Source organism: Loxodonta africana, chromosome 2 (genome assembly GCF_030014295.1).
Source record: "Loxodonta africana isolate mLoxAfr1 chromosome 2, mLoxAfr1.hap2, whole genome shotgun sequence".
NCBI lineage: Eukaryota > Metazoa > Chordata > Mammalia > Proboscidea > Elephantidae > Loxodonta > Loxodonta africana.
In genome coordinates, this window is record NC_087343.1 from 172056055 (window position 1) to 172069809 (window position 13755).

At 40.0% G+C, this 13755-nt stretch overlaps 1 protein-coding gene across 1 annotated transcript in view; it reads left to right on the plus strand.

Annotated features, from left to right (window-relative positions):
- SGCD (sarcoglycan delta) overlaps positions 1-13755 on the plus strand; it is a 500195-nt gene that overhangs the window by 26246 nt on the left and 460194 nt on the right. Inside the window, exon 2 of the mRNA XM_003404624.4 lies at positions 4228-4416. Within this exon, the coding sequence (XP_003404672.1) occupies positions 4228-4416 (189 nt within the window). The remainder of the gene's footprint in view (positions 1-4227; positions 4417-13755) is intronic.

Here is a 13755-nt window from a genome sequence, read left to right on the forward strand (position 1 = left end):
TCAACGTGTTCTAACTTTTGACTTGGAAAATTATAGCATATCTAAAATATTTCCTCCAATGCAGGATTATTGATAACATATGTATGCACTTACCTTATGTTTGGCTAGTAAAGGCCTCCTGTTGCAATCGTTTGTACAAAATTGCTCACTCCACTCCCTATTTCTTATTTCACTTTTATTACAGCGTGGGAGACTGGAGCATTTGATTCATGGAACAAATTAAAGTGGGCGGGGGGTTAATGGAAATCCAAGGGCCTCGTGAAATACAGATATGACCACGAAACAGTGTAACAGAGGGTCTGAGTTCTAATCCCACTAGGCTTCTAATTCACTGTGTGATTTGAAGGGAGTTTATTCCCTTTCCTGGCCTCAGGCTCTTCAGTTATACAATAAGGGTGTTAGATAAACTCAGCAGTTCTGAGGAGCCCACGGTTTCGGCAGAGGTTCCTCAGGGGTGGTCCAGCCTTCCTTCCTGCTTAACCAGAGTTCTGCTTTTTTTTTTTTTTCCCTTCCTGTTTTGTGTGCTAGAGTTTCTTTCAAGACTTTTATTTTAATACAGTTATACTGAAGGAGCTCTGATAGCTCAGTGGTTAACCAGTCTGCTGCTAATGGGAAGATTGGCCGTTCAAACCCACTAGCTGCTCTGTGGGAGGAAAATGAGACATCTGCTCCCGGAAAGATTACAGCCTTGGAAACCCTAGAGGGCAGCTCTACTCTGTCTTATAGGTTTGCTGTGAGTCAGAATTGACTGGATGGCAATGGGTATGGTTATACTATGGAAAAAAAAAGAAAGCCATTCTTTTAGATAATTTGTCCCAAATGTTTGGAATCACTTGGGGTATATTTTGACAATATATTACCCAGAGACCCAGATTCTAATTCCATTCTTTGGAATGGAAGTCCAAATTTGTATTTGTTTAAAGTTTCTCTTGGGTTCTGACTCAGAGTTGAGTAACATTCTTCCAGACCAGTGGTATATAACCCTGACTGCACATTAGGATTCCCAGATGGGAAGCTTTTCAAAATGAAGATGCCTGGTTCCTGCCCTCTTTGATGACTTTGTAAGTTCCCCAGGTGATTCTGATTGAGGAACCCTAGTCTAGGTAATTACTATATTTTGTCAAATTCTAACAAGGTGTATGAAAAAAATTACAAGTGTGATATCAATTTCCCTACTGTCTTATAAATATTTATTGAACATGTAATGAAGATCCCATTGGTTAGAACAATTGTAAGAGAAAAGGCAATTGATATGGTGGACCTATCACTAGCTTTTATACACTCATTTGTGCAGTTTCTTACCATTCACTGTTCCTAAAAGAGTCAGAAGACTAGAGTACTTCTCCTTATCCTACCACAAACCCTCTAGCCATCGGCAAGTGTATTGACTTCTTTAGTCCTAGATCAGCTCATTCATAAATTCAGTTGATTAGAATCAAAGGACTTTGAAGAATGAATTCTAAAATTCTGTGACCACTTCTTTAAAATCACAAAATAGGGTTTAATGGAAAATAAAGGCTGAATTTTCTCTAGGCCTGTAAAAAAGTCACTTCCCTTCTAATGGATTTTGGTATATAAGATGGCCAATGAGTGACAAATCTTAGAACACATTCTTTATCTACAGAAGAAATGTAAAGAGCTGAGTAATAATAAGCACAAAGGTCACTGCTTGACTGGGAACCAAATGCTTTTGGAGCTTGAAGTGGAAATTTGAAAGGATCTAAATAAGGATTTTCTCATGGGATTTGGCTTGGGCTTTCTTAACGTCTCCAGACAGCAACAGAGCTAGTAGTGGATGGGAAATCGTTCATTCCTCCATCATTTATGCTTTTTTTTTTTTTTCCTTTTTACTCATTGACTCCACACACACATATTTAAGCAAGCACACAACCATATTAGGTACTGATTTTGGTGCTAGGGTAGTGTTCAGGATGAGCCAGGCACCGTGCAGTGCAGACCTTTGTGGAACATTGTAGATGAGCATAAGAAAGAATTCACTCTGTTTTCCAGATATAATCCAACTGATTCATAACAACAACGAGTTCTCTAGGGGATTTTTAGCTTTTATGTGTGTATTTTGATGATTATCTAAAAGCTATAAAATAAGTATATTCTGAACCATTTGGAAGATGACCTAATAACCAAGAATATGATTGTTATGGATTGAATTATGTCCCCCAAAATACTTGTTGTGAATTGTAACCTCTGTGCCTGTGGTTATGATCCTGTTTGGGAATGGATTGTCTTTGTTGTGCTAATGAGGCAAGATCAGTATAGGGTGTATCTTGAGTCAATCCCTTTTGAGGTATAAAAGAGATTAAATAAGTGAACAGAAGAGAGATGGGGTAAGACAGATACCATGGCACATGGAGATCTCTGAGGAACCAGGAAGTAGAAGCTGAAGAGACAAAGGCCTTCCTCCAGAACTGACAGAGAGAGAAAGCCATCTGCTAGAACCAGCACTCTATATTTAGACTTCTAGCTTCCTAAACTGGAAGAAAATAAATTTCTGTCTGTTGAAGCCAACCACTTGTAGTATTTCTGTTATAACAGCATTAGATAAATAAGACAGTGACTTTGGGGCCCAAATTTAGGCTTGTCATTTTGGTTACTTTGGTACTACATATTACTACTTTAATTGTTATTGACTAAGAAGAAAATGGGGAGTATTGGTTTGGTGGTAGAATTCTCGCCTTCCACGCAGAAGACCCGAGTTTGATTCCTAGCCATTGCCCCTCATACACAATCACCACCTATCTGTCAGTGGAGATTTGCATGTGCTCTGACACTGAAGAGGTTTTAGTGGAGCTTCTAAACTAAGCCAAACCAGGAAGAAAGACCTGGCGATCTTCTGAGAAATCAGCCAGTGAAAACCTTATGGATCACCATGGTCTGATCCCATTGTGCATGGGGCCACTATGAGTCAGGAATCGACTCAACAGCACCTAACAACAATGAAGAAGAAAATAAGGCAGGCCTTATTTGTACAGAATTCAGTATGTTTACATGAAGGCCAAATGAAATAAAAATCCTAAAATTAAGGTTGTGCAGTAGTCTAAATAAGGAAAAGCAGTAGCAGACCATGTTGTCACATGATGTGGCAGAGTGTGCGTTCAGATGACCCTATACCAAAGTACTTGAAACCATCTTCTTGCAGTTTAGTTTTAGCAAATCGTCATCTTTTGTAGCATTCTGTATATTCCATTTTGGATGATATGAGCCTTGTAGCTTCGCTTTTAGTTAAGTTTAAAATTTGTTTTGGTTTTAGAATTTTGTAGAAATGATCAGTTTGCCTAGGTTTGTATTGGTACCTAATTGGTAATGCCAGTATAAAAATACTTTGCGTCAACATTGGGGCCTTGGAAAAGTTTTCGTATTTTAAAGGGGATGGGTATATTAAGATTGAAAAATATTTTTCTAACTTACGTCACTCTCCTGTAATCAGCGTTTAGCTAGGCCATCCCTCCCGTTAACTTGTAAGCTTCTGGAACGCATGCTCACTTCTCACTTGACTTGGACTCTCCTTTAAGTTTCTTAAACAAATGAGACGATTGATAGTATTTAGAATATTCTAACACTCACAAGGGCTACCTTAGGGTAGTAAGGTCTCTGACAAGGGAGTCATTTAAGCACAGGCCCTCTCCTGTTGAAGATTCTGAGTCAATTGAGGCTCAAGCCATGTGTCCACCAGGGACCCTTTTAACTCTGAAATAGAAAGTCGAAACTGTTTCTTTTTGGCACTACCTGTCTGAAAATACAGGATGACTGAATTAGAGATTTTGTTTTTAACCTCCTCAATAACTTGTATGAACTGTATTACCCTACCCCTCCAAATGAGCTTCTGGCTGGGGTTAATTTCTTTCCCCAGACCAACTCCAAATTTCACCCTCAGGCCTTTGATAGGTTTTGTTGAGTGTCTCTCTCCCAAGGATGTTGGAATTCTGAGAATCGTTTGGAAAATGGCTTCCTGGGAGTCCCCGTCCTCCCATTTATATGTGTGTATGTGGATGCATCAATATCTATCATGAGCGATGGCTGCATAAAATGAGAGGGCTAAAGCAAGCCTCCATCGGAACCACTTTTGTCCAGAGGAAACAGATTTTTGAGTTATCAGGAGGGTGGAAACGTACAGACAGCAGCCAGCCATATCTCTTCATCAGTTGATTTTTTCTTTTTCTCTCAGCAGTTTAATGTGAGTGCTTCTCTCTCTCGCCTCGTTTATTTCAGATGCCTCAGGAACAGTACACACACCACCGGAGCACCATGTCCGGCTCCGAGGGGCCACAGGTATACAAAGTGGGGATTTACGGCTGGCGGAAGAGATGCCTGTACTTCTTTGTTCTACTCCTGATGATTTTAATACTGGTGAACTTGGCCATGACCATCTGGATTCTCAAAGTCATGAACTTCACAATTGTAAGTAACAACACAGAGGAGTCTTCAGCTCTCGTTGTGAGCTCTGGGGAAAGGGGGCATGAGGAAGGAATGTCAAAAAGTGATGGGAGTAGGATTCAACCTGGCATTTCGGTTAAAAAGCCTCTCTGTTCTGATTAAATGTGGGGATCGCCTTCTATCTAATCTCAGTTCTTCAGCACCTGGCAATCCAATTTAGAGGCATTTCCCACTTTGGGACCTCTGGTCTGTTTTCCCTCCACGTTGATAACTACACTTTGGTATTCTACAGCTTAGCAGCACTTTGAGTCAATCATGCAGGAAGAAATATAGGATCAATTCAAAACATGAAGTTTGTCTAAATTTTAGTAATGACTGGGAAAGGTTTTGTGAGGTAGGGGTTTGAAACATTTGTGTAAAATGAGACTGTGGGGATTATCTAAGAATTTTAACTGTCTGTTTATACCTGGTAGCCATCCCTATAGTTAACTGAGAGCTTCCTCAATTTTCAAGAGAGCAATTCTCTTTGCTATTGCTTGGTTTACATTTTACACGTTGTATAAGAACTGGTGTTTATACTTCTGTGAAGAATTTCTTGCTATTGGTGCTTCAAGGTCGCTACAGAGACTGGACATTTTTATACCTTAAAGTTCAGATGCAAAGACAACCCTGGCAATTGACTTCTGGAGTTGCTCTGAGGTTATTTTTTCCTGGAGGTTCCCAGCCTATCCTACCAATAGCAATAGTTGAACGTATTACGAAAGACGGGGATAACAAAGAGTAATCTGCTACTCTGAGAATATGTTTCTTTCTTGCTTTGGTGTCAAAAATAAGTTATTAGGTTGGCAATAAAAATAAGTCCTATTTGATACAGGTATATGACCATAACACAGTCAACAGTGAGATTTTCATGTGAAAATCCCAAATACGATAGTGGAGTTTTGCATTTTCTGAGTTATGAAGTCCATTTTTTTTCTCTGACACTGTATGCATAGTCAGACTTCCATGCTCATATTCAGGCAGTTCCTTCTGCCTGGGCTGCTTTGCTCTGGCTATTCTGCCTGATGAAATCCTTCCTCAATTCTCCTATAGTGCCATTTATATATTGATTATTATTCTTATCACTCTAGGTAATAATTTTAACATGGATTTCCCAGACATAGTGAACTTTGAGAAGGGCAAGGGATGCATCTTTTCTCTGTGTTCTTCGTTCATTGTTCCTGGTAGGTGACTAGTCATTGCGGGTGCTCGACTTAAGTAGAACTCTATAAACCAAGCTTAGAGATACTGTTGCAGGCAGCAGGATGGCTCACTTTTTAATAATAGTTGTTTTGTTGAGAATTTTTGCATCTGTATTCATGAGGGATATTGGTCTGTAATTTTCTTTTTTTGCAGTGTCTTTGCTTGGCTTTGGTATCAGGGTTATGGTGACCTTATAGAATGAATTCAGGAGTATTCCTTCCTTTTCTTTGCTCTGAAATACTTTGAGTAGAATTGATATGAGCTCCTCTCTGAGTGTTTGGTACAATTCTCCAGTGAAGTTGTCCAGGCCAGGGATTTTTTTTTTGTTTGGAGGTTTTTTTTTTTTTTATGACCCCTTCAATTTCTTCTTTAGTTATGGGTCTGTTCAGTTTTTCTACCTCAGTTTGTATTAGTTTAGGTATGTAATGTGTTTCTAGAAATCAGTCCATTTCCTCTAGGTTTTCAAATTTGTTAGAGTACAATTTTTCGTAGTATTCTCTTATGATCCATTTTATTTCAGTTGGGTCTGTTGTAATGTCACCCATCTCATTTCTTATTTGGATTATTTGCTTCTTCTCCTGCTTTCCTTTTGACAATTTGGCCAGTGGTTTGTCAACTGACTAATAAAAATTACCTTAATTTTATGTATTTCTGTTTTGAGAGGAAAAAACTGTTCAAGTTTCCCCAGTTTGGAAGACTATGATGTTTGATTTTCATGGGGTTCTGTGTATTCTAGAATATTGAAGCACATTAGCTTCTGTTTCTCAATCAGACTCAGTAAATACTTTTTGAATTTGGGCTTACTTTCTTCGTAGGCAAGTGGAATTCAGAGAAGAGCTTTAATAAGCAGGGGAAGGAGAAGTGATCAGACTTAGAGTTTGCAGAGCTTGCTTAAGAGGAAGATGCGATAGAATGGGGTAGGTAGAGGCTAGAACATTGTTTCACAGGCTAGAGCTCTAAATGGTGCCCTTGGTCCTTTAAGTATGAAGCCCAAGTAACCACAGTTGCCATTCGTTCATCTGCACATTCTGTGATGTTCTTCAAAAACCTGTAAAGTAGAAAAGCTTCTGTATTTTAACATTAAATAGGACAACACTGAAGTTAAGGCAATTGCCTGGAAAATAAAGATTGAAGCAAACGTTAAAAGAAGGAATTAAAAGGACTTAGGTTAAGTGTTACGGCAGCTAACCAAGAGGTCAGCAGTTCGAATCCACCAGTTGCTCCTTGGAAACTCTATGGGGCAGTTCTACTCTGTCCGATAGGGTCGCTATGAGTTGGAATCGACTCAATGGCAGTGGGTTTTTTGGTTGGTTTCAATAACTGATGGAATGTAGGGGTGAGGGATAGGGAAGATGGTACATAAGACTCCCAGTTTCTGGCTAGCAAGGTGGTTACGTGATAGACCCCCAAAATCCAGACAGAATCTATTACTTTCCCACTAGAACTTCGCTGGAACTCATGTGTTTCCCTAGCCCACTACTTGGGGCTTTTTTTTGTAATTTTACCTAGTCTGGCATGATTTTAATTTTTAGAACCTGGAAACATTTTAGGGATGACGGGTTGGAGATTATGAACTCAAACTTTGATAACTGTAGTATTATACGAATATGGCTTCTAGAGTGTGTTTTGTCTGGTAAGCTTAATAGTGAGAAGCCTGTGTGCAAGTATATGTAAATGTATATCAAGTGACAATTCACTCTGAGCGTATGGAGGTTGGGGAGCAGTATGACATTAAGGTAATAATCTATACAAAATCGGTGATTTCCTGTAGTTAACTAAATTGATTTGCCAAAGCTAAAAGTCCTTAAAGCTTTACCAAACCAAGTACTTGCTGAGGTGAGAATAATACAATTACTAGGAATAATTGGTGCTTTATAACAGTAATACTTCTGATCGAAGAGAGCTGAAGTGTTAGAAAATTGGTTTTGCCCTGAAAGTTAAAAGCGTATTTTCCCATCAATCACATTATAAAACATATTCTTTTAGAATTAGAATTCTATTGCATAAATAATAATTTTACCGACAGCAAAGATCTGGAAAAAGAGCAGAGTATTAACAAATCAGTATTGTACTGGAGATCTGTGGGGTGAAATGGCAAAGAAACCCATCGTTGTCAAGTCAATTCTAACTCAGAGTGACCACACAGGGCAGAGAAGAACTGCCCCATAGGGTTTCCAAGGCTGTAATCTTTTCGGAAGCAGACTGCCATATCTTTCTCCCTTGAAATGGCAAAGGGGGATATGAAAATCAACGCAGTAATAATCTGTTTTATGCAAGGATTTACAAATATTATCAATAGGAAAAGAGTGATTATTGTGTACACCTGGATTGTTCAATACTTTGAGATTTGGAAAAACTGACATTGTATTCAAACCCTCTGTGTAGTAATGAACCAAAAGAATGATGTCGTCTGAAAGTGTTCTTGAAGACTTGACAATCCAGAATTTTACTTTGTTGTCAGACTTGAGTTCTGTGCCATCCCATGGATATATGCTGAAAGAGCTCTTCCAATATAGCAATCTGGACAAATACCCAACCAAGTGTTCTCTGTCCTAGATGTAAATCGGGAGAAAAAATGATGTTCTCATTTGCTCTAAATAGAATATTCTGATGCTCATCACTGGATAGTGGAACAGGGTTACACTTTACTCCTTAGATTTTGCCTTTATTGAAGAGGGTGTGGTTTATCTGGGTTTATACTGCAAACATCCATAAATCTCCCACCCCTAGATTATCACACAATGTGCTATATAAGGAGCCTTCGTGGCACAGTGGTTAAGGGATTGGCTGCTAACCAAAAAGTTAGCAGTTTGAATCCACCAGCTGCTCCTTGGAAATGTTATGGAACAGTTCTACTCTGTCCTATAGGGTGTCTATGAGTTGAAATCGGCTTGACAGCAATGGGTTTTTAATGGTGCTGTATGAAGGAACAGGTATTTATTAAGAGCATACTCTGTGGTCGGCACTTAAACACTATATGATTTAATTTTCAAAACAACTCTACAGTAGGCATTGTTGTCGTTAGGTTCTGTCAAGTCAATTTTGACTTTTAGTGACTCACGTGACAGGGTAGAACTACCTATAGGATTTTCTAGGCTCTAATTTTTCCAAAAGCAAGTCTTTCTCTGTCAGAGTGACTAGGTGGGTTCAAACAACCAGCCTTTTAGTTAGCAGCCGAGTGCTTAACCATTGTACCACTAGAGCTCCTTCAGTATGCATTATTATCCCCATTTTAGTAAAAGGAATCCAAGGCTAAGAGAAGTGGTGTGACTTACTCAAAAACACAGTAAATAGAAGAACTGGTATTTGACTAAAGAACCCAAACCTTTTCACTGCACTGTACCTCTTCCTAATTGTTGCAACATGCTAGCTCTTCAAGAAAATACTAAAGCTGGCAAAGCAGTTCATTATTTTTATTTTCCATTCTGTGTCACCTGCTTATGAATTTTCTACCCATCTGAGGTACCCAGTGACCTGATCTACTTAGACTAACAGCCTGGTGGTTCTGAATGTTCTGGATTTTATCTCAGTGTCTTTGCATTGTAGTTGATGGCCCTCTCTCTCTCTACCTCCACCTTCCCCTTTATCCATTTGTTATTGTTAATGTAAACATTTAATGTAAACTTAATAATAAAATCTATGTCATAGGTTGGTATGAAAACTCAATGGGTTAATTCATGTAAAACATTTATAGCAGGGCCTGGCACATAGGAAGCACTGAATGCTGGCAACAGAAAGTCATGAGAGGCCTTACATAGCAGTGTAATCGTTAAGAGCATGGGCTTTGGAGACAGAAGGCCCAGGTGCAAATATGGGTTCTGCCACTTATTGTGTGACCTTTGACAAGTTTCACAACCTGTCTGTGTTGCAGTTTGCTGGTAGTAACAACAGTGCCTACCTCATAAGATTGCTGTAAAAATTAAATGAGTTAATGATCACAAAGAACAATGAATGGATGGAACAGAGGCTGGCATATACAAAGTGATTTGTATAAGTGGTTGCTATTACCATTGACATTTATTTCAGGTTGATTTTGGGCCAAGCATTATGCTGTGGTAAATTGCATATGTTATCTAACTTAATCCTTTTGAGGGTTGGTACTATTAGGATCATGGGGATGGTACAGGACTGGGTAGCATTTTATTCCATTGTGCTTGGGGTCACCATGAGTCAAGGAATGATTGAACTGCACCTAACAACCAACAACAAATATTAAAAAAAAATTTTACATATGAGGGGAGAGCCTCAATAACTTGATTTCGGATCACACAGCTGTACAGTAGAAGAGCAGAGATTTGAACCCAAGACCTTTGGAGGCAGGTCTCTTAGCCAGTTTGATGTATTATGGGGCAGTGCAAAAGATCTGACTTGGGTGTCAAGGGACTGGGTTTTAAGCCCTAGCTGACCATGAACTACATCACCTTTCTTCTCTGGCATTTAGAATAGAAATGACTGAGTTGGATTAGATATCCTCTAAGGCATCTTCCTGCTTGAATACTATGATTTTGTGAATTTTGGTCTCTCCCTTGGCCGTGTGAAATCTGACTTAGTTGGGGGGCTGCTGCTTCTGCCAACACTTCTAGCAGCCCAAATCCAAATAACCTGGCCTCAAAGACCTTTCAGAATACTGTGGGTATTGGTCTTCCACACTATCATTTAGCACAAGTGGTTATTAAGTGGCAAAAGTTGGGGATTATCAATAGGTGGCATGATCTCTTAGCCCAGCACATGTAAGATCATTCATTGTTGGATGAAGCGGAAACCTTAGGAGTCACCTCATCAAATATCCTCGCTTTACAGATGATGAAACCAAAGTGGGTAGCAAGGTTTTCTGAACCAGCTTCATTACCCCAGCCACCTCAGGAACTTCTCAACAGCAGGGATTATGTTCTATTCATCTTTGTGGCATCAGCCTAGTATTTGTTAATTGTAAAATACACTTCTGTAGACCACACAAATGAGAAAATAGAAGTTAAGTACTTGGTCAGTGCTGGGCACATGGCTAGTCCTCAATAAATTACAGCTCTTTATAACTGGTAAACAGATCCCCTAACTTCAAATTTAATGTCCTTTCCACTCATTGTTGTCATTTGTTAGCTGCTGTTGAGTCAATCCCAACTCAATTGTGACCCTGAATCGTGGCGACCCATGTGCAATGGAAGAAAATGCCGGCCAGTCCTGTGCCATCTCCGTGATCAGTTGTGGATGGGAGACCATTGTGATCCATACGGTTTTCACTGACTGATTTTCAAAGTAGAGTGCCAGGCCTTTTTTTCCACTGTGCCTTAGTCTGGAAGCTCCACTGAAACCTCATGTTGAGCAGCATAGCACCAAGCCAGTCTCCGCCGACAGACGGGTGGTGGCTGCACATGCGGTGCGTTAGCCAGGAGCTAAACCTAGGTCTTGCGTGGAAAGTAGTAATTCTACCGCTGAACCACCAACGGCCCCTTCCACTCATTACCAAAAGCCCATTGCCGTTGAGTTGATTCTGACTCATAGCGACCCTATAGGACAGAGTAGAACTGTCCCTGTAGGGTTTCCAAGGAGTGACTGGTGGATTCAAACTGCTGACCTTTTGGTTAATCCAGGCTCTTAACCACTACTCCACCAGGGCTCCATTAGGATTACAAAATTGAAACCATTGTTATTTACAAGTGTGTAAGAAATGAATTTCCAGCTGGTTAATAAAGACCATAATGGATTGAATTGTGTCCCCCCAAAATATGTGTCAACTTGGTTAGGCTGTGTGTGGTTGTCTTCCATTTGTAATTTTCCTATGTGTTGATTAAAGAGGATTAGGGTGGGATGTAACACCCTTGCTCAGGTCACATCCCTGATCCAATGTAAAGGGAGTTTCCCTGGGGTGTGGCCTGTACCACCTTTTATCTTACAAGAGATAAAAGGAAAGCAAAGCAAGCAGAGAGTTGGGGACCTCATACCACCAAGAAAGGAGCACCGGGAGCAGAGCATATCCTTTGAACCTGGGATTCCTGTGCGGAGAAGCTCCTAGTCCAGGGGAAGATTGACAAGAAAGACCTTCCTCCAGAGTTGACAGAGAGAGAAAGCCTTCCCCTGGAGCTGACACCCTGAATTTGAGCTTCTAGCCTACTAGACTGTGAGAAAATAAATTTCTGTTTGTTAAAGCCATCCACTTGTGGTATTTCTGTTACAGCAGCACTGGATGACTAAGATAAACACTTACCCAGCAGTTCCTTTATGTTTCATGTAATACTTCTAAAAAAAAAAAAAAAACTGTGCGAGCAAAAAGACACAAATAGATACTTGTATTCCAGTGTTTATTGCAGCATTATTCACAGTAGCCAAAGGGTAGAAACAACCCAAGTGTCCATCAACAGATGAATGAACAAACAAAATATGGTGTATCCATACAGTGAAATTCAGCCAGAAAAAAAAGAATGAAGTTCATATACATGGAACATTGAAAACATTACACTGAGTGAAATAAGCCAGACAAAAAAGGACAAATATTATGTGTTCCCACTTATATGAGGTATCTAGAATAGGCAAATCCATAGGGACAGAGAATAGAAGTTACCAAGGGCAGAGGGAATTGGGAGTTATTGTTTAATGGGTACTTTTTTTTTTCTAGTTTCTGTTTGGGGTGATGGAAAGGTTTTGGAAATGGATAATGATGATGGTTGTACAACATGATGAATGTAATGATGTCACTGAAAATATCCTTAAAAATGGTTAAAATGGTGAATTTCAGGTTATATGTATTTTACCACAGTTTAAAAAAATGTATATGAGGTGGAAAATATTATCGTCCACATTTAATAGTTTAGGAAACAGGCTCTGAGAAGTCCAGGAACTTGCCCAAGTTCGTGCAGTCGGAGAGCAGTGAAGTGGGATGGGGTCACAGTGGATCCGGCTCAGGAGCCTGTGTTCTTCATCAGTACGCTATGCTGTCCATTTTCCAAGTGCTATTTTTCATGAAGACAAATTGAATTTGTTCAGTGCAATGTCTAAAACATGATTTATTTACCCTAAAGTAAGATAAAAATCCACTGAGGATCAGAGGAAGGCATTCTAATACTTGTAAATTGGGCACATTGTAAAACAGTAAAAGCCAGAGAGAATGGCCAGTATATTCCATAACTCAGAATGCTGGCTCATCCTTTGTTTGGGGAAGGCCAAAGGAACGGTGGCCCAGTCAAACGAACTCAGGTAGAGGGGAGTGAGAATAAAAGTGGAACGAGCATATGCAGGCATCAGGAAGAGGGGAGGGGTCACAAGGGAATCCAAGGACATGAAGGGGAGCATGGGTGGGCCTCACCGTAACAGAACATAAAATGCTGTCAGGAATTGATGTCATGTTAGGAATGCCCTCCACCTTGCTTTCCTGGACCACAGGGCATCAGTATTGCCCTGGAAGACTCACTTCTCTTTGTAGGCAGCCAGTTTCCCTCCATTCTTGCTGTGCTACCAATTAACTTCCCCTGTGTGTTCATGTTTTGGCTTCTTTGCACCTTCAGCCTGCATCTGGCTTTGACTCTCTCTATATAGTACCCTTTCCCCTTGGGCTCCCACCACTGCCTCTCCCACTCTGTTGTTATTGTTGTTGTTAGTTGCCATCAAGTAAGCTGACACATGGTGGCTTTGCAGATAACAGAACAAAACATTGCCCAGTCCTGAGCTATCTTTATGATCATTGGTAGGTTTGAACCTCTTGTTACAACTATTGTTTTAATTCATCTCATTGAGGATTTCCCTCATTTTCGTTGACCATCTACTTGGTATTACCCAGATCAAATCCCAGAGAAGCAACTGCATTGGTCCAGATAATTTTGTACATTAGATAGTAGTTTGCCTGCTGGCCCATAGCCTGAGTCCAAAGCTCGATTAGCTGTAGCCAGGGAGGGCAAAGTCACTCAGAATACTGGTACTAGAGCAGCTGGTTCAGTGATCCCATTGGAGAGGTCAGAATTCACTTGAAAACCCCATTGACCAGACTGACACATTGTGATCTTCTATGAACATTAACGTTTATAAGCATTTCTCTTACCTCTCATGTGGTCTCTGAAATTCTCCCAGATTAAGCTGACTGCTCCTTCTTTCTCATTCTCCTAAAATCCTGGTGGTGTAGGGGTTAAGAGCTAC